The sequence below is a fragment of the Artemia sp. Qi Xiang Cuo genome, chromosome 2, assembly GCF_049724085.1.
Source record: "Artemia sp. Qi Xiang Cuo chromosome 2, ASM4972408v1, whole genome shotgun sequence".
Lineage (NCBI taxonomy): Eukaryota > Metazoa > Arthropoda > Branchiopoda > Anostraca > Artemiidae > Artemia > Artemia sp. Qi Xiang Cuo.
The window spans coordinates 51,326,468-51,351,948 of record NC_142795.1 but is presented as its reverse complement, the minus strand read 5'-3'; the positions used below and the strand labels follow the sequence as shown (position 1 = coordinate 51,351,948).

General features: G+C 36.1%; 1 protein-coding gene across 1 annotated transcript in view; it reads left to right on the top strand.

Annotated features, from left to right (window-relative positions):
* LOC148955348 (E3 ubiquitin-protein ligase MYCBP2-like) overlaps positions 1-25,481 on the top strand; it is a 470,872-nt gene that overhangs the window by 99,444 nt on the left and 345,947 nt on the right. The window contains 5 exon segments of the mRNA XM_089101721.1: positions 3,425-3,727; positions 7,573-7,737; positions 10,041-10,271; positions 20,232-20,442; positions 23,439-23,603. Coding sequence (XP_088957847.1) covers positions 3,425-3,727; positions 7,573-7,737; positions 10,041-10,271; positions 20,232-20,442; positions 23,439-23,603 — 1,075 coding nt within the window.

Sequence of the window (25,481 nt, the reverse complement as noted above, 5' to 3'; positions counted from 1 at the left end):
ATAAAAAAAACTTTAGTGTAAAGAGCGAGGCGTTGAGGAGGGGACAGCCCCTTTCATATACGGAATAATTTCTGTTCGTTTTAAGTTTTAATGTCGCTCCTTGCTTTCAGTTAAAAAAAACTTGTTTTTTTTTAAATTTAATATCAGCAAGAGACGATCTAGATGCTCAATTGGTTTTCTCATTGTTTTTGATTTGGTGGTATAATACGTCCCGTGGGAGGACGGAGTACCTTGCAAGTTGATCAGCCTAATCCAGGCAAACTACTAAGGTATGGATGCTCAAATCAGAGCTGACAGAAGCCTTTCCTCACTTTTCGATACAAAACTGGTAGTAAGACAGGAATGCCTCTTGAATCTGACCTGTTTAACTCTGTTATCGATTGGATTTTCCGTATGATCGAGGACACCAAGCAATGTTGATTCGCCCTTCTCTGTTAGTAACTAACTTAGGTTATACCGGTATGGTTTACCTTCTTGCCGAATCTGTCCAGTAGGCAGAGTCTATGTTTGATGATTTACCTAGTAGGGACAAATCCTTCGGCCTCCATATAAGTCAGCATAATAAAAAGGCGAAGAGAATAATGGGCCTTAGTGACGCGCCCGTCGTTCCAGATAGAAATCCCATTCAATATGTCAACTTCTTCAAATACGTATGCTCTCTTAGGGATTTCTCTGGGAGCGCCATAGATGACATCAGAGCTCGTGTTTCTTGTGCTGGGGCCCATTTGCTCCGTCAGAGGAAAACCGATGTGAAATAAACACCAAGTTGTTTTAAAGACAAAATGCGAATATTAGACGCATTCGTGATATCTGTGCTATTTTATGACTGCAAAACCTGGTCGTTAAAAGCCTTGAATCCTTCAGATCAGAGTTTTTTCTGCTATAAATACCTTCAGCATATTCTGAAGATCAGGCAATACGAAAGATTTAGTGATGTTACCTTCTGCGGTTGAAGTAGAAACCCCCTACCCGTATCAAATGTTGTCGAATGCAGATATTGCCGGTGGTCTGACTACGTACTGCGACGCGATATCGAAGCAATGCTTAAAGTGTCTCTAGTTGCCGTCGTAGAGGAAGTGAGCCAGCCAAAGAAAACCTGGCTATCTACCATCAAGTCTGGCTTGAAGTTGCTTGGTAGGCTCAGGAATAATGGCAGACGCTGGGATAGAGACTGGTTGTCGGTCGGCAAGCCGTCACCTGTGGACGGTCTCTCCTGTAGCTAAACATACTGCAGGATTGTGAACGCTAAAATAAGCCAAGGGCTTGGAGCTTGAAACTATTTAGTAAGTACAGTAAGTGTAGACCCATTATACCCTTTATCATCTTGTCATATTCATAATACGAACAATTAGAAACACATATGGATACGGTACACTAAGTATCGGCCACTGCTACTGAATAGAATATATCAAGTTGAGTCGAATTCTCTGGCTTTTTATCTATGATTAAATAAAAAACAAGTTTTTTAAACTGAAAGTAAGGAGCGACATTAAAACTTAAAACGGACAGAAATTATTCCGTATATGAAAGGAACTGTCCCCTTGTCAACGCCTCGCTCTTTACGCTAAAGTTTTTTATTGTTTTAAAAAATAGAGTTCTGAGACAGAGTCAAACTTTAGCGTAAAGAGTGAGGCGTTGATGAGGGGACAACCCCTTTCCTATACGGAATAATTTCTGTTCGTTTTAAGTTTTAACGTCGCTCCTTACTTTCAGATAAAAAAAAAACTGTTTTTTTTATTTAATTTCTGAACGTTTTTGAATTAATGCAGGCTTTTATTTTGACTCACCGTACATGAATAATTAAAATGAAATTTATATATATTAATTTTACTTTTCTTGACTAAATGGCTTTCTTGAAAGTTGTTTAATTTTGTTTACGAACGTTTTTATTAGTAATAAATATACGTAGCCTAACTTACGAATTAACTTAGGTAACAAACTTCTATATTCGTATATTTTTATTACGTATATTAGAGGGTTCACTCCCTAGTCAATACCTCGCTCTTTACGCTAAAGTTCGAATTTTTTTCCAGTTCTTTAACGAATTTTTTTCCAATTAAAAACTTTAGCTAGTTCGAATTTTTTCCCATTAAAAAATTTAGTGTTAAGAGCAAGGTGTCGACTAGGGGGCGAACCCAATTATATACTTAATCGTTTCTGTTCGTTTAAAGTTTTGATGTTAAAAAGTTTTCAGTTGAAAACTTGTTTTTTTTCTTATTTAATTTCTGTTCGTTTTTTAAAATAATGCTGGGATTTTTTATTTAATTTCTGTTCGTTTTTTAAAATAATGCTGGGAAATCTGGCGCCCACTTCATAGCAATGTCCCTTCCCCTATGAAAACTTCCTCCATGGAAAAATCCTCCCACGTAACCTCCGACCCACTACCAGAAAAAAAAACCCATGAAAACGTCTGTATACTTCCCAATAACGAATACTATATGTAAGCATTGGGCAGAGTTTATAACTTGCAGCCCTTCCCCCGGAGACTGTGTGGGATTAAGTAATCATCAAAGACATTTTTATTAATTTTTGACTATGCTAAACAAAACGGCTGTCTCAAAATTTTGATTGGGCGACTTCGGGAAAAAAAGCGCGTGGGAGGGGGCCAAGTTGCCCTCCAATTGTTTGGTCACTTAAAAACGGCACTAGAAATGTCAATTTCCGTTCTAATGAGACCTCTCACGATATTCTAGGACTACTGGATTTATACGATGACCCCTGAAAAAAAAAACACGCCTCCGTTATCTTTCTTCTGGCAAAAAATACAAAATTCCACATTTTTGCAGATAGGAGCTTGAAAAATCTACAGTAAGGTTTTCTGTTACGCTGAATCTGATGGTTTGATTTTCATTAAGATTCTATCACTTTTAAGGGAGTTTCCCCCTTTTTTCGAAAATAAGGCAAATTTTTTCAGGCTCGTAACATTTGATGGGTATGACTAAACTTGATGAAACTTCAATATTTGAAATCAGCATAAAACTCCAATTCTTTTGATGCATCTACTGGTATCAAAATTACGTTTTTTAGTTTCGGTACCGTCAGTGTTTTTTTTATAATCGGAGTTTGCTTGTTTTTTGTTGTTTTATTTTCTTGTTGATTATTCAACTAATTAAGATGTAAGATATTACCGAGGGTGCCTTTGGGATTTGGAGAGATTGGATTGATGTCTTCTGGCTGGGAGTGGAAACTAAGTTGATAATTTAGTAAACGACCCATTTGTTCTATTCATTTGTGACTCATTTTGTGCGAGTCGAGACTTCATAAAAATCAGTATTTTCTAGTGTTTGGAGGGTTTAAGGCTCTTGTCCTTTTTTATTTGAACCCTATGGTCTGTTGCGCTTTAAATATGCCTCTGCATCATGAACAATCACATGATGCTTTTTATATTAATGTTTCTTCTTTTCTTCTTAATCGTTTTTTTTAGGTTCCAGAAATACTTAGGGCTCTTCAATCTTCAGCTTATCAATGTTTACAACCGACCAATTTTGAATGGGTGTCCAATGGAATCCCGAAATCATTATTTTGTGAAAGGTTTAGCCTAACTATTGATGATGATTTGCATTCTGGACCCGTTAAGAATTATAGTTTGGCTACCAAAGAGGACTACGTTTATGTTTCGGTAAACGCTTCCATTTTTAAGATTGGTACTGGTTTGGGCTGTTCAATTCGCAATGCTGTGAAGGCTTCAAAAACAAATCTTCCTCGAGGCAAAATCTTAGCAACTAAAGTAAGTTTTATAAAACTTTTGACAATTCAGGTTTTTTATTTGTAGGTAAGAATGTATGCTGCATTAGATAACTTTTTTTTGTTGGAAAGACATTGTCTCTCTGGGGCACTGGGCTCGCCAAATACAAAATTCATCCCCAACCTCTCCTAAATTGCCGTAAATCTCTAGTTCTTACTGGACACTTTAAACAGTTTAATGAAATACAGTCATTTGTACAATATAATGGGCTACCACATGAAAATCGTAAAAAAAAATGGGACATATTGTACATAAGTCTGACCAATTGTAGCAATTCAAACCACCAACCCATCATTTCCCCTTCGCTACCCTGCGCAGTAACGACAAATATCGTTAATTGAACAATATTACCAAGCATCTCAGCTAAAATTTCAGAAATCTGACAACTGCGATTGAAAATCAATCAAAACTATCGAATCCGAAAATTGACGAACCGAGATAAACAAGACACCCAAATACGGTTATGTGTGAGTAAAAGTGTAATATATAACGAGTGATGTCAAGAAAATCTTCAAGTTATAATGATTACGGTAAATAAACCATCAATTAGATTAGAACTTACTCTTAAGAAACTCATATTTTATTTTGTAAGGCAAACACTCTTAAATGATCTCTTATTCTTGAAAAATAAATATACAGAAGTTAAAACTTTAGCGGAAAGAGCGGGGGTTGCGGTAGGTGCAATTTCCCCTCATGCATACAATAAGTCTTAATATGATATGAAGAAATAACAGAAATTAGATACAACAAACCTTTTTTTTACAAATGGATGCTAAAAGTGACATTAAAATTTGAAACCAGACAAAAACCCTATTATATCTGAGGGGTCTGCCTCCTTTCTCAATCCCGATCTTCTCTTGTCCTTGTACTGCTGATCAAAGAGTATTGGAAACAGAGCTAATACAATGTCAACCAAGAGAAGCTGGAGATAATGTTGGTCAGAGAGTGTTGGACCGGAGTGCACGCACTTTTGTTCAAGGGGGGGGGGGGTGCCCTCTGCTTTATTCTGGTCGCACCAGGAGTTCTGATTTATAATCGAATAAGCCTCCTCTTAAGTTTTCTATGACCATCAGTTCTAAGATGAGGCCTGAAAGCAATAATCAAAATAACAACACTTGGGAGGCACATGGCTCTTCGCTAACTCCTTTACTAAGTACTCCTCTCTTGGAAAAAACTGAAAAACAGTGACTAATCTTTTTTTTATATTTTGATTTTTCGCTAAGGAAAAAAATCCCTTTTACTCCCTGAGAGAACAAAATATGCTCTCCAGTGCCAGTAACAGAGGCTACAGAAAAAAAAACTTTTAAAGATGAAGTCCTGTTGGTTTAAACGGAGTATGTAAAAAAAATTAGGCTTGCGAAGTAAGATATTCGAGTATTAATGTTTATGTAAATGAACCGTTAAAAAACAGTTTGCGTAACTTGTCTTTCAAATTTCCTGGAAATATTGGCATAATTTCTAGATTGAACCACTATTTTTCCACTCATGTACAAAAAAAAAACACTATTTTTCTTTTAAGCAATTCAACCTATCTAATTACGCCCCTACTTGGGCGTTGTATTTCTTGAGTTCTCGAAAACCGTTAAAAAACTGCAAAATAAACCCATTGAAGTTGTTTTTAATGAATCTAAAGCCTCAGTCTTAAATTGAGTCTTATCTGAAGTAAATTAGGTATATCGAACTGCCACGTTTTCTTTTGGATATTTGAATGCGATATTCGCAGGCCAATTTTCTAATCAGGTTGTAACTTTTTATTTTGATTTGATGTCATTTTTGGAGGTTTTAAAGCTCCTATTTGAAATTTTCAAAAATTTGCTTCAATAATTACAAGTTATTACTGTGTCAAATCTGAATAATAAGTATTATTTCCGAATCAGTGTCCATTGCAAAATGTTTCTCACTATACAGTTTCTTAGAAATTATACTTTAAAGATTTTGCTTGCTGTGGGCCTTGGTTTGCCCTTTACTAGGCTGCAGATACTGCTGCAACAATCGTGCAGCAAAGACAATAGAAAAACATAGTATTATTAAAGGGAGAGGAAAGATCCTAGATTTAGATTATGCAGATGATCTAACTGCCTAAAATATAGTGCTGGTGAAATGAAGGTATTTGGAGGCTTGAGGATCCAGGGTGTCAGGGTGACTTCGAAAATGAACCTTGAATAGACGAATTACCTTAATTTAGGAATAAATGGGGACGAAGACAAGACATTAAGCAATTAAAGAATTGAGCAAATTGGCAGCTTTAATTATTTTTAAATATCTAGGAAGGTGAATGCACAAAGGGTGTTGTTTTTATTGTAGTTGAACAAAGTTTAAATAAAAATGGAAGATGAGTCTTACTAGTACCATTGTTGCTACAGAAACAACTCACTGCAGCACTTGTCCACTATAGGTCAACTCAACTAACATGCTCTTCCTCTATCCCAATCATTTCAAAGCTTCACCCTTTACCCATCCCATTTAGTTCCAATTTCCTTTAGATCCTTTCTTGAGACTCCATCCCACGCCATTCAGGGATGACATGCTTTTTTCGTCGCATATGGATGACCCATACTTGTAGCAGATACCGATCATACATAAAAAATAATGCCCTGATATCTTTCTTCCTAGGCGCACTCAAGATCTCCCAGAAAGGGGGCAAAAATGGTGTGTGAAGCAGGGCAACTACATTATAAGGACGAGCCAGAAACTGCTTACTGTTTGAATTACGACCAGTCAAACGAGTGCCTAAAATTGTCCTTAGACGATTAATTTAGAAAACACTAAGCATGTCTTCTTGAGTTTTTCGAAGCGTCTTTGAACCAGAGCTACACTTGACCACTGTTGTGACCGTGGCTTCCAATATGGTAATCATACTTTGCCGACTTATTTTCCTGTTATTACTTTTTTTTTTAAACTGGGAAAAAACTCCCTTACCTTGGCTATCCTACTTTTACATCTCGACTGCATCCAAAGTCTTTACTAATAATACTACCCCTGTAAGTGAAGCTATTCACTTGATCGATCTTCTCGTTATCCAGCATCAATTCTTTACCCCCATTTTTTCCTAGGCTAAGTGACTTGCAATTTTTAAGAATGGTTCTGAAATCAGGTTCCTTTGACAATTGGAAAAATATATACCAAACGAAGTTAATTCCCAGAGGAATTGTGTAAGGAATGCACTTATTTGAGTGATTGATTCAAATGAGAAGCTTCGTAAAAAATTTGGTCCAACCTGAGTGCGGAGGTCAATACTGAAAGGAAGTATAAGATAGTTAGGTAATGTTTTACGAAGGATGGCCTGTCAGTTTTTTTTTCTTTTTAACGTTCATTGATTATTACTGTGACATTGAATATTAGCTGTTCACTGGCCTTTATCAAACATCTTCGTCACTATTCTGTAACATTTTAGAAACATTTGGTGACAGAAATGACGCATAAAAAAGAACCGCATTCCCAGGGACCCCCAGCACTCCTGTCTGTTGCACCAGTGCATCGTGGAACAGAGCCTAATGATATTTCTCCGAATGAAGTTAGGATTTATCCTATTGCATATTTGAATGTTTTGAAAACCTTCGCCCTTAGGGCATGAATTTATACAAAGGTGAACTATGTAATGTCATCAATGTTGAAGGATTGCCCACTTTCAGTAATCACGTACACCAGGTGGTGCATGCCAAGCTTGGCTAAAGTGTGTTAAAATGATGGAAGTGTGCCAAGTGAGGCGGAACTGTGTGGCATATGTGGCACTCAAAGATTTACAGCAGATGGCGGAAAGTGGGCAAACTCTAGGTAAATCTGGAACACACAAAGTGGACGTAAATTGAAAATTTTATTTGTTTTAGGATTTTATTGTGTATCTTATACACGAAAAAGAATATCCAGAGCTGTTAGTTTTGAATCCTGACGATTTGACGACGATTAGCTCTTGTAACATTCCAAGTGAATTCTTCCATGGCTCATTTTTCCCCGATGAAAATAACTTAAAAGTTATTTTCCCTGGATATGATGTAAGTGTTGTTTTATTTATATATTTGAGTTTATTTTTTGAAGTGACAGAAGGTGGTGCCTTAGTCAGCAAACCTGTGGAATTTTTTTTTCGAAAAAGAAAATTATTGGTATACAAAAAAAAAAAATTCTGGCTTAGAGAATCCAATTCTTGATCCAAGTGTTCATGGTAACGCTTAGTCGGGTTGATCTTAATAAAAAGTTGATAAGATTCTAGATTAAAGAAGGGGTGCTTTTTCTTGAAAAGTGATCTAATAAGACACACATGATTGAAAAAAAAGTCAAGTAAGAACTGGTTTAGATGAAATGTAATTGAATATTGTAATACAAACTAATGAAGCTACATGTTTATTTTTTGTTTTTAGACGAAACTAATTGTCAGTGGTAATTTGTTCATTAAAGACAGAAACTGAAAAAAAGCTGAATTTCTGAAAATTTTTAGCAAAAATCTCTTTTTCCAACTTGTTCTTGGGTAGTATTTACTTTTGATAGAAGCGCATATTGGATAAGAGTTAAATTACAATACTTTAAACTGATATTTGGTCAAGGGAAAAAAAAATTGATAGAGATCTGTTTTAAAAAGGTTATTCATTGCTGAAAATTTTAATTGCTTAATTTATGTATGAAAATAAAACCTTTTAAAATAAACGGTTGGTAAAAGGCTCCGATGTAGCCAAATTAGGCCATCCCCAAATCTTTTAGGATAAAGCACACTCTTTCCCAGTTATTTTAGCGATTCAATTTATTTATTGGATTATGATTGGATTGTGACATTTTCCACTCCGTGCAAGAGGGGGACGGATGCAAAAATAAAAATTTTTGCTGCAGAATTTTTTTTTTACTCAAAATCAATGGTAAAAGGTAATGAAATGCAAACGAGGCAAGCGATATACATCAAAAGAATCTACTTTTAACGCGATGGCAAGTGTGTAAAATTCATCAAGTTTAAAGTTACCCATCAAAAGTTATTTGCATTAGAAAATTTGAATAGTTTTAGAAAAGGAGGAAACATATCCAAACAGATCGGTTCACTTAATGAAAGTTACTGTATTATACCCAACATGTTCAAGAACTATGTGCTGTAAGCTTTAAGTTTATGTATGTAAAAGGATTAAATTTCTACTTTTTCATGAGAATGTAGGTTTATATGGTACAATCACTCAGGGATAACGTATCGAACAAAGTGGTCGCAGAATATTGGGAGAGAAAACTCATTCGAAAGTAAATTAAAAGTTCTAGTATCATTCTTAAGAAACAAACGAGATCTTGCCACAGTGAAGTGTCGATTTCTGCCATTCTGTGCCTCTTAACAACAACCTTAGCCCAGCTAGGTACAAAGTGCTTTCAATAAACCATTGTGAGATAGCCAGTCGGCCTAAAACTATCAAAAAGCTGTTTATTAAGCCTTACTGTCACAGGACATACTGCAACGTGATGGCTCATTCGTCAAGCAAACAAATCTTAGTGCATTCCCAAGCATGTATGTCATGAGTAAAAAAGAAATATTTTGAAGGTATATGCAGCACAACTAATGGGCATTGTAGTATTGTATTAGTGAAAAAAAACTGTTTTTCAAATGAGAGTCAAGGGTGGCATTAAAACTTAAAGCTGACAGAGGTTGTCCTATATATAAGCTCTTAGTCGTCTACTCTTTACGCTAAATTTTTGTTTATGGTTTATTGTGAGTTTAATTAGTACCTATAATATCTTGGAAATTTAGTATGAAGATTGGGAAGCTTACAGGGATGGCGCTTCCATCACCTATAGGTAATTTTCGCTCGTTTTATGTTTTAGCGTTACTCTTTGCTTTCATTTTAAAATTTTTGATCTTCTTTATTCAACAACAATGAAAAGCATAATGAGCTCGAAACAAACTTAATCTTTTGATCTGGAGAATGTACCAATTAAGGTCGAAGAATTAGTATAAAAGACGGAAAGAATGTTCTTTGACACTCCCCTTGTGAGAATCTCCGATTTATGGCAATACTTTTAATGGGAGGTTTAGACGAATGGATCCCAGCAAAAATATGAACTAAATAAAGTACATAACTGAATTTAATGTTTTTCATCATTTGTCTCAGTATTACGCAGATTGGAGTGAATTGCTTCAAACATGGGGCTGAAGGAAATTGATGTTTTTTATCTGTTGATTTTTAATTATATTTTTTCTTTTTATTTTCTCATCTTGCATTTAAATGCAAGATGCGGGTGCTGCAAGCTGCTTGCATGTACTGCGTTTCACTAGCCTACTCGTTTTTATTAATTGTGTAACTTTTAATATGCTTTTTATGTTTTTATTTTTTAGGATTCGTTTCTCCTCCATAGTTATCAACTCAGTGAAGAGGGTATATGTCTAGGTGATGAAAATTACTTGAATTTATCCCGTAAGATTGTCTATGCATGCAGTGGATTAGTTCAGGATAAATCCTCATGGGAAGCTAGAGAGCTGAGAAAAATATATGAGGGAAGTGGAGAGGAAATAAAAGGAGTTTTTGCTGGAAAAGATTTCAAAATTCTATTGACTGGGTCAGGAAAGGTAAGATTAAAGAGTATATTTAGTAATTATTAAGCGCTAGATTTTTGAACAGTGTAAAAAAGGCAAAGCATAAGGGCGTAGGTATGCAGAAAGTGCGCAAGGCTACCTTTATTGTTTTAATAAAAAAAAAAATTCCGAAAAAATAGTTTTTCAAGAAAAGTAAAGAAAAGAAAGGGAAAAAAGTAATATAATACGTTTTTAATCATAATTTCTGGTCGTTTTGAGTTCGAATTATTATAAGGATCTATTTCTGCTGGTCTTAAGTTTAATATGGATCTTTATTTTTCTTGGAAAAGTCTCTTTTTCGGAAAGTTCTTGTTCGTTTTTGATGGCCAAAGTTTCAAGTTTTTCAATATTTTCCATTTCAACGTCAAAGCATGAAACGTCAAGTTTCATCAAAGTATCAAAACATCGAAGTGGTTTTTTTCACCATTAAAGTTTCAGAGTTCAACATTCCCTGAAAGTAGTCACAAATAGATGTAGTAGCGGTTGTGATCACGGTTGGAAGTTGTTGCAGTTGGAAGTAGTCACAGTTGCAGTCACATCCATTCTTATTTGCAGCCTCGATAGTAGCGGTAGTAGTAGTGGCTGTGGAATTTTCAAGTTGATACCCTTGCCTGTTCCAATGATATTGCATATAGGCTTTTTTGATAACTTGGATACATATAGTTTCTTTAGATTTAGATCAACATACCCCTCTACATTTCCCAAAATTTTGCCTCAATACCCTTAGCTTTTTTGGACACTTCCATGACCAAAATTTCCCTCCTTTCCTAATAATTAATTCTGTATGTAAAAATGGACATATTGTATAATTTACATTCCTCGCCTCGGGGGTTGCGGGGACATGGCATCCCCGGAGGCTTAGCTATTAGATGCTGTGACTATTTAGAATAAAAAAGCTTTTTAAGATCTCTATCAGTGTTAAGGAGAGTAACTAAAATGGCAAGAGGGATGAGGGGTGGCTGTCCTTTGTTCGTTTTTCAACATATCTCCCAACATGCCTTTAAAGTTTGGACTTAACACCCTTAGCCATCCCTTAGATATTACTGTTCTTTCCTTTTGAAAAACCTCCTACATATAGCGTACATTGATTTTGTTAGACATTCTCCTCAACAGTCTCAAAGTTTAGCCTTAATATGCTTAGCCTTTTTCAAGACTTAGGATCAAACATGCCCCCTTTTCCCAATTAATTAAAAAAAACTTTTCGAAAAATAAGGCCATTTTAAACTTAAGCTCAGCACAAATACCTTTTAAAATTCAAACTCAAAACGACCCGAAATTACTATTAAGAATAAATGAAACCCAAAACGAACAGAAATTAAATAAACAATCATAGCAAAAACATACAACAAGTAATAATATAAATGAATAAATAAATCTTTAAGCGAGTAATGCTTAGATTGAATATGAAAATCAAGCTTAAAACAAAAAAAAATATTTTTCCATAGAAGCATAAATTAAACTAAAAACGAACAGAAGTTAAATAAACAATCAATACAAACAAAAATACAATAGATATTAATGCAAGTTAATACATAAATCTTAAACAGAGTGAAACCTAAATTGAATATGCAAATCAAGCTTGAAACGAACAAAAATCACTACAAACAAGAGTGTTGGTATGACCACCTTCTCTCACTGTAAAAGTCTAAAGCCTTCTGTGTTATTGACACATTACTGAAAACCAATTTTACGACAAATATTTTCTTTTGTACTTAATATGGAAAATAAAAAATTTAAATTATAGTAACATTTTGAACTGTTGAGATTTCAACAATTATTATCATTATACATCAGATATTCATTTTAATTTATTAGCTCTTTTTAAAGTTGCTAAAGACGAATATAGTTTCCCTACAAACAAGTGTTTGGATACTGCCTCCTTTTCTAACTATAAATAAAAACCAAAAGCCTTCTGCGTCATTGGCGGTTAACTGAAAACGGATTGTATTACCAATATTTTCATTTCCAGTTCTTACAGTATTGAAAATAAAAATACAATTACAGTGAAATAAATTCTTGAACTGATAGATCTTTCAACACTTAATATCATTATACATCTAATATTTAATTTGATGTTGTTTATACTTTCCAAGACTGTTCACGACGCATATAGTTTACAGTAAAGCGCCAATGGCGCATTAGGTTTTAGACTTTTACAGTGAGAGAAGGACAATCTCTTGTTTGTGGTGATTTTTGTTCTTTTCAAGCTTGATTTGCATATTCAATTTAAGTTTCACTTGTTTTAAGATTTATGTATTAATTTACATTAATATCTATCGTATGTTTGTTTGCATTGATTGTTTATTTAATTTTCGTTCGTTTTTAGTTTCATTTATACTTCAATAGGAAAATATTTTTTTTCGTTTTAAGCTTGATATTCAAATTCAATCTAAGTATTACTGGCTTTAAGATATATTTATTCATTTACAATGTTGCTTTTTGTATGTTTTTGCTAAGAATGTTTATTTATTATCTGTTCGTTATGGGTGTCATTTATTATTTAATAGTAATTTCTGGTAGTTTTGAGTTTGAATTTCAGAATGCTGAGCTTAATTTTATAATGGTCCTTACTTTTCACTAGAAAACTCATTTTTAGGAAAGTTTTTTTTAATTAATTTTTGTTCATTTTTAATTGTAAAAAGTTACAAGTTTTTAAAAAGTCTTTTTTTCAAAATCAAACTTAAAAAAATAAATCAAATATTCATCAAAGTAACAAAACTGATATCAAAGTAACAACAAGCATCCCTTTCATAAGAACCATATATGCACCTAGAGCATTACTCATAACGCCTGCCTCCGGGCCCTGGCGGGTTCCGTCGACACAGGAATTCTTCTTGTCTGACCTTTGAACTATTTTTAATGAAATGGCTATTATAAAAATTTTATCGGATGGGCTTGGTAAGAAAAGGGTGTGAGGGGGGGGGGGTATTTGCCCTCGGATATCTTTTGACTCTTGAAAATTGAACTAGAACTTCCAATTTCCAATGAAATGAGCCCCCTCTGAAGTTTATACGAGCATCCCTTTCATAAGAACCATATACGCCCCCAGGACAACACTTATAACGCCTATCCCCAGGGATCGGGGGGGGGGGCGTTTTGTTATCTAATTTTTTAACAATTTCAAAAACACTGGCTATCTCACAATTTGTAGCGGGCGGGTTTGGGGCAAAAGGAGCGTGGGGGGGGGCAGTTTATCTCTCTTGACTCTTAAAAAGTAAACTAGAACTTTCAATATCCAAATGAGCCCTCTATGAAGTTTATACGAGCATCCCTTTCATAAGAACCATACATGCCCTTAGAGCATAACTTAGAACGCCATCCCTTGTGCCCTGGGGGGTTGTATTGACACCGGAGTTTTTCTTGTCCGACCTTTGAACTATTTTTTTTTAACAAGATTGTCTATCTCAAAATTTTCATCAGATGGGTTTAGAAAAAGAAGGCGTGGGGGGGATAGCCTCCCTCAGATCTCTTAACTATTAAAAAGTGAGTTCAAACTTTCAATATCCAATCAAATGAGCCCTCCCTGAAGTTAATCCAAGTATGCCGTCCATAAGGCCCAAACCTGCCCCCAGGGCAAAACTTACAACACCTGCCCGCGGGCCCTGGGGAGTCGTGTCGAAACTGGAATATTTGTTATATGATGTTTGAGCTACTTATAACACAATAGCTGTCTTAAAATTTTTATTGGATGCATTTGGGAAAATAGGGTTTAGGGGGAGGGGAGCTGGTTACCCTCCAATATCTTTTGAGGCTTAAAAAGTAAACTAGAACTTTCAATTTCCAATCAAATGAGCCCTCTCTGAAGTTTATACGACAATGTTGTCTATACAAAACCTTATATGCCCCCAGGGCATAACTTACAACCCTTTCCCGTTAGGGCTGTGGGGGAGTTGTCATCCTCAAAGACCTAATTTCCAGAACTTAAAACTACATTTAATAAAATGGCTGTCTCAAAATTTTGATTGGATGTGTTTGGGGAAAACGTGGGCGTGAGAGGGGGGTTAGTTGCCCACAAATCACTTTTGACTATTAAAAAAGGTACTAGCCCTTTGTATTTCAAATCTAATGGGTCTTTTTTGAAGTTTCTATGACAACGCCTGCTAAGAAAACCTTATATTCCCCAGGCTATTACTTAAAACCCTTGCCTGGAGGGTTGTGGGGGAGTGTCCTCTGCAAAAACATATTTTCTAATCTGAAGATCAACTACGCTGAACAAAGTCGCTCTTTTAAAATTTTTTTTGGACATTTTTGCGGGAATTATGGCTGTGGGAGGGGGGCTAGATGCCCCCAAATCACTTTGGACTATTAAAAAGGGCACTAGCTCTTTGAATTTCCAATCGAATGAGCTATTTTTAAGTTTCTACGACAACGCCTTCTATAAAAACCTTATGTGCCCCCAGGGCATAACTTAAAACCCTTGCCCTAAAGGTTGTGGGGGAGTTCCCTCCTCAAAAATATATTTTCTGTCTGAAAATCAACTACGCTGAACGAATGGCTATCTCAAAATTTTGATTGGATTTGTTTGGGGGAATGATGGGCGGGGGGGGGGGGCTAGTTGCCCTCCAATCAATTTCGACTATTAAAAAGGACACTTGGCCTTTGAATTTCCAATCGAATGAGCCCTTTTTTGAAGTTTCTACGACAACTCATTCTATAAAAACCTTATATGCCCCCAGGGCATAACTTAAAACCCTTGCCCTGAGGGTTGTGGGGGAGTGTCCTCCTCAAAAACATATTTTCTATGTGGAAATCAACTATACTGAACGAAATGGCTATCTCAAAATTTTGACTGGATGTGTTTGGGGAAATGACTTGCGTGGGGGGGGGGGGCTAGTTGCCCTCCAATCACTTTCGACTATTAGAAAGGGCACTAGCCCTTTGAATTTTCAATCGAATGAGCCTGTTTTGAAGTTTCTACGTCAATGTCTTCTATAAAAACCTTATATGCCCCTGGGGCATAACTTAAAACCATTGCCCTGTGGGTTGTGGGGAGTGTCCTCCTCAAAAACATATTTTCTATCCGGAAGTCCACTACGCTGAGCAAAATGACTGTCTCAAAATTTTGATTGTATGTCTTTGGGGGTATGATGGGTGTGTGGGGGGGGGGGGGGCTAGTGGCCCTTCCATAACTTTCGAATTTCGAGAAAGGTACGTTTCTTTAAAATTTCACATCGAAGGAATCTTTTTTGAAGTTCATACAACGATGCCTTCCATTGAAATTTTGCATGCCCCCAGAGTATAGTTGACAAGCCTTGCTCCGAGGTCAGTGGGGGAGTTTCCTTCTCTAGAGCAAGATTTCTACCTTAAAATTAATTACGCTGAACAAAATGGCTATTTCAAAATTTTGATTCCATGTTTTTGGGGGAAAGATGGGCGGGGGGGGGGGGATAGTTGCCCTCCAATAACTTTCGACTATTAAAAAGGGCACTAGAACTCTCGATTTCCAATCGAATGAGCCTTTTTGAAATTTCTACGACACCGCCTTCTATAAAAACCTTATATTTTCCCAGGGTATAACTTAAAACCCTTGCCTTGAGGGTGTTTTTGAGGTGTCCTCCTCAAAAACATATTATCTATCTGAAAATCAACTACGCTGAACAAAATGGCTATCTCAAAATTTTTATTGGAGGTGTTTGGGGGAATGATGGGCGGGGGGGGGGCTATGCCCCCGGGGCATAACTTAAAACCCTTGCCCTGAGGGTTGTGGGGGATTGTCCTCCTCAAAAATATATTTTATAGTCGGAAATCAACTACGCTGAGCAAAATGGCTATCTCAAAATTTTGATTGGATGTGTTTGGAGGAAGGATGGGCGTGGGGGGGCTAGTTGCCCTCCAATTACTTTCGACTATTAAAAGGGCACTACAACTCTCGATTTCCAATCGAATGAGCCTTTTTTGAAGATTCTACGACAAGGGCTTCTATAGAAATCTTATATGCCCCCAGGGCAGAACTTAAAACCCTTGCCCTGAGGGTTGTGGGGGAGTGTCCTCCTCAAAAACATCTTTTCTATCAAGAAATCATCTACGCTGAACAAAATGACTGTCTCAAAATTTCGATTGGATGTGTTTGGGGAAATGATGGGCGTGGGGGGGCTAGTTGCCCTCCAATCACTTTCGACTTTTAAAAAGGACACTATCCCTTTGAATTTCCAGTCTAATGAGCCTTTTTTGAAGATTCTACGACAACGGCTTCTATAAAAACCTTATATGCCCCCAGGGCATAACTTAAAACCCTTGCCCTGAGGGTTGTAGGGGAGTGTCCTCCTCAAAAACATATTTTTTATCTGGAAATCAACTACGCTGAATAAAAAGGCTATCTCAAAATTTCGATTCGATGTGTTTGGGGAAATGATGGGCGTGGGGGGGGATTAGTTGCCCTCCAATAACTTTCGACTATTAAAAAAGGCACTAGAACTCTCGATTTCCAATCGAATGATCCTGTTTTGAAATTTCTACGACACCGTCTTCTATAAAAACCTTATATTTTCCCAGGGTATAACTTAAAACCCTTGCCTTGAGGGTGTTTTTGAGGTGTCCTCCTCAAAAACATATTTTCTATGTGAAAATCAACTACGCTGAACAAAATGGCTATCTCAAAATTTTTTTTGGATGTGGGTGGGGGAATGAGGGGCGTGGGGGGGGGGCTATGCCCCCGGGGCATAACTTAAAACCCTTGCCCTGAGGGTTGTGGGGGATTGTCCTCCTCAAAAATATATTTTCTAGTTGGAAATCAACTACGCTGAACAAAACGGCTATCTCAAAATTTTGATTGGATGTGTATAGAGGAAGGATGGGCGTGGGGGGGGCTAGTTGCCCTCTAATCACTTTCGACTTTTAAAAAGGGCTTGATTTCCAATCGAATGAGCCTTTTTTGAAGTTTCTACGACAACGTCTTCTATAAAAACCTTATATGCCCCCAGGGCATAACTTAAAACCCTTGCCCTGAGGGTTGTGGGGGAGTGTCCTCCTTAAAAACATATATTCTATCAAGAAATCAACTACGCTGAACAAAATGGCTGTCTCAAAATTTCGATTGGATGTGTTTGGGGAAATGATGGGCGTGGGGGGGCTAGTTGCCCTCCAATCACTTTCGACTATTAAAAAGGGCACTAGCCCTTTGAATTTCCAATCGAATGATCCTGTTTTGAAGTTTCTACGACAACGCCTTCTATAAAAACCTTCTATGCCCCCAGGGCATAACTTAAAACCCTTGCCCTGAGGGTTGTGGGGGAGTGTCCTCCTCAAAAATATAGTTTCTATCTGGAAATCAACTACGCTGAACAAAATGGCTATCTCAAAATTTTGATTGGATGTGTTTGGGGGAATGATGGCCGGGGGGGGGGACTAGTTGCCCTCCAATCATTTTTGACTATTAAACTAGAACTGTCGATTTCCAATCGAATGAGCCCCCTTTGAAGTTTTTACGACGATCCCTTCCATTTGAAGTGCCTCTGGGAAAAATAAAAATAAAAGTAAATAATAAAACATTGGAGCCGTATGGCCTTTACTATAGACAACGCTATAGCGTTGCCTGATAACCAACCTTGTATATACCAACCTTGTTTATAAATAATTGGTAACTTATATAACTTACGGTACTTGCACCAGGGGCTGTGGGGGTCAAGTCAACCCCCGAGATATAGCTATTAAATTTTATCGACTAGTTTGAGCAAGATGGCTATTCCAAAATTTTGATCATGTATTTTAAGAGGGAGGGTAGCTAAAAAGGGAATGGGAGGGGGATTAGTTGCCCTCCAATTACTTTTTAACATTGCTTAAGAAACTGCTTTGTTTGCCTCTGTACCTCCGTGTGGATCTATCCCCCTGAGAGGTTAGCCCATCAAAACTACTTATTAACTCAATTAAGCGAAGGTTAAACAGATGCACACACATTAGCTATTAAGCTGGATATGTCACCATAAAGAAACATGTAAAAAAAACGTATTCCTTAGAGTAATACACTAGTGGTTATAAATAAAAGAGGCAGTACATGGCCTTTTCTATAGTGATATCTAGCAGAAGCTTTATGTTGGTCAACATGGAGGGTCCGCGGGATGTGTCCTTGGATCAGCCTTGACGGTAGTAGATAAACCTCCGAGTAACCTCAGAGTCCGAACACGAGTAAGGTTTTTTATGTGAACACTGGCTAGATTTTAACCATTCATTCTAAATTTATTTACTTGTTTGTTTATGTATTGAAATTGCCTGCCCTTTAGAAAATTAAAAAGCTTTGAAGATTCACTTCAAAGCTTGTTATAAATACAGCAAAAATAAGTAAAGAAGAAAAGATTAGCCAGACAAAAGAGTCGGTTTATGACTATGGTGACCATTATTATAAAGGTCTTAGTGGATATTTTTTGTTCTTACACCAAACTGCCTTCTCACTTGTAATAAAAATGAAACGAAAACGTAGTAACGGGTAAGATTGCTAATAGATACGGTGAAAAAAAAAACGTAAATGCTAACAAAAGTCCGAATATTTTGGCTTCACATCTGGTAGACTTTATCAACAGAAAGTAAAAATTTCGATTAAAAAGTTAACACATGCAAGAAAATAACATCATAAAAAGATGAATAAAGGTATAAAAAAAACAAAGAAAAACATGAAGTGAGTCACATCTGATAAACTAAACATTCTTTTTTTTTCTTTTTTTTTTTTTTATAAAGTGTTTTGGTTATGACTTTTATTTGTATATACATATGTATTTTTCAGATTTTCACTGTCTTAATTTAAAGTTTTCCTTGTTATTATATTCTAATTTCATTTGGGTTGTGAAATTAGACTACTAATTTGCAAGGTCAGACTACTAATTTGCAAGATCAGACTACTAATTTGCAGGAGTGATACCAAATTATCAAATTGTTGTGCTTCTGTGTTCTTGGCTTCACCTGTGTTCACAATTAATGGACGGTATATCTCAAACTGGACTAATACCTGTCGCTTTTTATCCGGCCAAATATTCTATGTAATATTAAAGATTTGATCAATTATGCCCCGACTGGTTCTTAAAAACTATGCTTTTATCAAAAAAATAGTTTGTGTTGTACTGCAATCTAAAATTTGTGCGTGCAATATTTTCTTTTTATGCACAAAATGTAGACAAATCTGATCCAGAATACAGTTGTGGTTATTCTAGGACGAGAAATGTAGAAACCTAATGTACGAATTTTTTCGTTTCCAAGCATCGGAATAGATTTAATGTTATAAAGAAAATATGTAGAAACATGATAGAAGTAAGAACTATAATTAATGTGAGACTTGATAAGCAATACCCTTATTTTTTTACAGAAATAATGTGCACTTAATCTAGAGTCATATTTTATATTTTCAGTCTGACATAATTTTCAAAAAAGAAGTAGGATCGACCGTTACATCTAAATTATTATATGAGTTAACAAACGTTGCTAGGGGGTGGGGTCTGAATAAATAGAACGGGAATGTAAAATTATTTAACCGTTTTATGCTTCGACAAATATTTGTGGGTTTTAAAGAGTTTTGTATTAGAATTTATTATTGTTTCCAAAAGATATAGCGTATCAAGGAAGTTTTTTTTGTGGGCTTAATTCCGAAAATCTCTATCAAGAGCATTGTCCTCTGTATAACCGACAACCAGGCATAACTGTGAATGTTCTAGTTAAAGAAAATAGGGAAGATAAGGCAATCAATCTAGTGCATTAATTATTCATGTTTTTAGTTAGTTGTGGGACTGAATATCATAAGGTCTATTCGAAGATTAAGTATATTTTTCCTGTAGCCTATTCAACTTTCAATTATCCAATTTTCTGCAATTTTTTTCAGAATTCCAATTTCTTTTGTATCTAAAAAACTAATAAATAAAATTAAATAAATACAATAGGAATTATTCACCAATCCCTTTGTATTTGTTTTGAAGAACAGGGGATTGAATAATTTATTTTGTCATCACCTTATTTCTTCTATCAATTAATTTTTAGGCATTATTTACTGGAAAGGCTCCGTCCCTGGGTCTCCATTCGTCAACTCCCCTTGATACACAAAACGAAAAATTTTCATGGACTTCTTTTCCCTGTGAGAATTTGGATCAAATTGCAATTGGCCACGAAGGATCCCATGTTCTTGCGCTGGTTGAAAATGGGACCGTCTATTTTGCTGGCATCTCCAAGCGCGGTGAAGATGGTCAGCCAGGTACATTTTTTCACATTTGTGTAATTTTATTAACTGGGGTAAAATAGAACTAAAAAAAAGATGCTAAAATTATAAACAAATTCCCATGATTTGTCGTGCAGCTTTGTCGTTATGGATTATTCCCTTTTTTGAGCATCGGAGTAATAAATTAGGACTGCTGTAGTTGTAGTTACGCAGTTTAATCTTAGGCACCCAAAGCGAACAAGTCAAAGTTTTTTTTTTATCCCTCAACTGAATCTGTTCAACTGACTTCGTGGATTTTCACGCCAATTGCTAACCTCTTTCCTTGAAACCTGGAAATATTTTTGTGTTCAATGTATCCAAAAATGTATATTATCATTAGAAAAACGAACTCCCAGATCAAGACGACAGTATTTAGTTTTAGATTGACACAAATTTATGCTTCAAAAATAAGGGACTACTAAAAGACAGGATTGTATCATGACTAGACAAGTCAAATCATTCATGGTACCGAAATGTCAGTAAGGAACAACTTTTGTAAGTAGCAACCGAAGCTCTAAGAAATGGAAGTTTGATAACATAATGTACGTTAAACGACCCGCTTTCAGTGCTGATTTTAAGTAGGTCTAAAGAGTAGCTAAACCAATAATTATGTGTAGTTCATTATGGACTAATGTCTCTCTTAACACTAATTAAATTTAAAAAAAACAAGTTTTTTCAACTGAAAATAAGGAGCAACATTAAAACTTAAAACGAACAGAAATTATTACGTATATGAAGGGGATTGCCCCTTACCAACACCTCGCTCTCTACGCTAAAGTTTTTTAGTACTTTTGATAAAAGCTTCTTATTAATCAAATTTTACGACCCTTGTGTTTAAAGAGTCATTCTTAGAGAATCGGGACAGAAGTCGAACATTAATGTAAAGAGCGAGGTGTTGAGGAGGGGTCACTCCCCTTCATATACGTAATAATTTCTGTTCGTTTCAAGTTTTAATGTTGCTCCTTACTTTCAGCATAAAAAACTTGATTTTTTAATTTAATTTCTGATCGTTTTTAAGTAATACCAGGAAATCTGGCCCGACCTCTACGAAGAAATCCCCCTCCCCACGGAAATATCCTCTAGCAATTCAATCCCGGCGAAAATTTACACTGGACAATTCCACGCGGAAAATTGAGACTGAAAAGAGAAAGCAAGACATTTAAGAAGAATTTTATAAAGGAATTCTGGTAAATTTCACCAGTGTAAAATTTGCCCTGAAAAGTTCACCCCCTGGAAACTTCCCTCCCCATAGAAAATTCCCCCGTGGAAAACCCCCAGCAAAAATCCCCCCCCCCCCACCCGAAAATGCTTACATACTTCACCATAACAAATACTATTGGAAAAAAATGGGCAAATTTTATGACTTAAAGACCTTTCCCCTTGGGCTGCGGGGGGGGGGTCATTTTATATCCAAAGGCATTGTTATTTGGGCCTTTCAAGTATAATGAGCAAAATGGCTGTCTCAAAATTTTGATCGGACGACTTTAGGAAAAAAACGGGGGAGGGGGCCAGGTTGCCCTCACAATCTTTTTGGTCACTTAAAAAGGGTACTAGAACTTTTAATTTTCGTTCAAATGAGCCCTTACACGATATTCTAGGACCACTGGGTCGATATGATCACCCCTGAAAAAAAACTTTTTTTTTGCCAGAAGATCTTTCTTCTGGCAAAAAATACAAAAATCCATTTTTTGCGGATAGGGTTTTGAAACCACTACAGTTAAGTTTTCTGATACGCTGAATCGGATGGTACGATTTTCATTAAGATTCAATTACTTTTAGGGGGTGTTTTCTACTTTTTTCGAAAATCAGGCAAATTTTCTCAGGCTCGTAGACTTTAATCGGTAAGACTAACTTAATGAAACTTATATATTTGAAATCAGCATAATAAGCCGATTCTTTTGATATACCTATTGGTATCAAAATTTCGTTTTCTAGAGTTTCGGTTACTATTGAGCCGGGTCGGTCGTTACTTACAGTTCGTTACCACGAACTGTTTGATAAATAGATAGATAGATAAATAGATCGTGTATTTCAAAAGCCCATGAGCCATATACACGCAAAAATTTAGGAAAAATAAAGAAATCAGCAACAGAACAAATTAAAAAGCACACAGAAACATAATACATAGCGAAAAAATGCCTAATGGTAGTTTAGCGAGAAAATAATGTAATTATATGTAATAATTAATTGTATAAACTTTTTCTTCTATCTAAGCTTTTATCAATGTAGACACCAACACGAAATATTGTGGCTGGTTTACCTTTTTGTAAAAAAAAAAAAAAAAAAAACAGGAAGCAGCAAAACAATCCCGTATAATAATTTTCCCATTAAATAAGGGAGTACCGGACACTTCCGGAGAAAATGGTCCTAATCTTCGTCTTCATCTTTACAAATAAGACACATAAAACGCCCTTCAGGATCAACTATCTTTTTGTTGAACACCTTTTGCCTGCTCTGGATTTGGAGGCAATTTGCCCTAAGCTTAATCCATCGACATAAAATCATAGCCGGTAAATTAAATTTAAAATAAACTTTCTCTCCAAAATATGTACAACATAAATATATCTAAATAATCATTAACTGTTAAGTCAATTATCAAAATTTATTAGTTTAGGAAAATTCCTTTATTGGGTAAAAACACCCCCCAAAAGAGGTGATCCTATTGAAAATCCACTGTCAAATTCACCAAGACCAACAGCGATGAGTTTCAAGCCCCTTCGCCCAAAAATATAAAAAAATCATTTTTCTAAGAGGGATGGTCACAGATGTATGAGATAAAATTTTCCAGTAAACAATAAGGTTGACTAACTTGTGGACATCTCTAAAAACAATGCTTAATAAAAGAGGAATGTCTTTTATGCTATACCTAGTAGCGTATATTTTTCCATGGTCAGGTAATTTTTTTTGTCATTTAGGCTTAATTGGAATACCTCCTGTTCATTTGAGGTTTATAGTGTATATAGTCTTTGTAAAAAAAGGTTTTCTTTGTTTAGGGAAGAGAAGAAATTCTAAAGCAAGCAAGTTGAAAAAATTTCACTTAGAAGAAGGACAACCGATCCAATATGTTGCAGCCAACAGTGGCACTTCTGCTTTAATCACCCGTCATGGAGATTTGTATTTATTTGGAAAAGATGCATCTTTTGCTGATGAACTGACAGGTATTCATCCTTTTTTTTCCTACTACTACTACTAGTACTGCTATTATAACTACTGCTTCTTTCGCAACTGCTACTAAGGCTAAAGATATTGAGGTGATAATTTAAGGAAACGTTGAGGGGAACGTTGAACTAAATCAAAACATACTATGTGCATACCGATTGTCAAAAGGACTTCTGCAATATCTCAGGAACAGCTTACTCTATCAAGCTGAAACTTCCAGGGCATAACGAGGGGGATATTCAACTGGCCAAAAAGCAAAATGTGTGCATGCTACTTCTGGTACTAATACTACTGCTACTACTGTTACTACTGCTACTACTGTTACTACTACTACTAATACAACATTACCGCTGCTACTTCTCCTACTATGATATTAGTATTACCAAGGCTAGGGGTATGAAGGTAAAAATTTAACAGAGAATATTGAGGTGATATATGCTGCTGCGACTATTGTTACTACTAATACTAATACAGCACTATTACTGCTACTTTAAAGGATTCTTTTCTGTGGCATGTTTTTCCTTCCACATTATTTGTGGTTATTTGCCATAAGTATTAATGTGACGGTTGAAAAAGGGGTTCAACTACCTGACCTGGACTATGCTGATGATATCGCCTTCGCAGAGGATGATTTACTGAAACCAAACGGTTTTAAATAAGTTTCCTACTTCTCCGCCATTATTGGATTAAGAATTAATCCAACAAAGACCAAAGTAATGTCTGCCAATTCTTATAGTCCCCAATCAATATCCCTGGATGACAGCAGCATTCAGCAAGTTATACAATTCGTCTACCTTGGATCCCTTGTCGATTCAGAGGTCGTTTCGACCATGAAATCGAAAGAGATTTTGGACAAGCCTCTGCCAGCTTCCTTCAGCTCACTAAATCCCTATGGGAGCGTTGAAGCATAAGCATCATTAACAAAATTAGTCTACGAGGCGATTGTCAGCATTCTCCTATATAGGTGTGAAATGTGGATTGTCAAAGCTCAAAATAGCAAACACTTAGATGTCTTTGATCCCAATTGTCTCCGTCAGACTCTACACGTCCAGCGCCGTGAACGAGAATCCAACAATGAGATCCGTCAGCACTGTAAACAACCATACTCAGTCACAGAAATTGTAAAGAGGCGATGGCTCGTGTGGCTGGGCCTTGTCTAAGGTGTAAAGACCACCTATGCATCTGTAAGTCTGTTATTAAAGCGCAGCCGCACAAAAATTGGAAACGTTGCCTTGGAGGCTAGAAAAAAGATTGATGGTCAATGGTAAAAAAGGATGTAGAATTGCTTGGAGGCTATCATCACCCGGGTCGCCTCCGAGACAGATTGGCTCAACCAAGTTAAAGCCGTTGCACATGATCCTGTCTCATGGAAGACTTCTGTTGGTGAAACTATGGATGCCTGGCGAGGCAGGGCAGCGTCTAGTTCCCGTCAAAAATAAAGTAAATATGTATTAATTCCCACACATTAATATAGTATCAAAATATTGGTTAATTTTTATTTATTTTACTAATTACTACATCACTTAAGAAAAAAAAGAACAAGAAGTTGCTTACTGCCCAGCCCACCGTCGAGGACGAGATCTGGAAATTCAATTTCTTCCAAATCCTGTACTTTTTTTGCACAATGAACAGACCATACAGTCATCGTAATGCTAAACGTGTGACCCGCGACAACACATTCCAGCTTGTCAACAGTTTCATCGCTCTCAACTTCTTCGTCCTGCATTGTTCTACTTCTTGAATTGAGGCTGTGTACATCAGAGGAGAGAAACTACTTAAAAAACAAATACTATATAAACGGGCTTCGAAGTATAAGAATAACTGATACGGGTCAAAACTACTTTTGACTCTTTGATTCTTATAGATAGAATCATTGA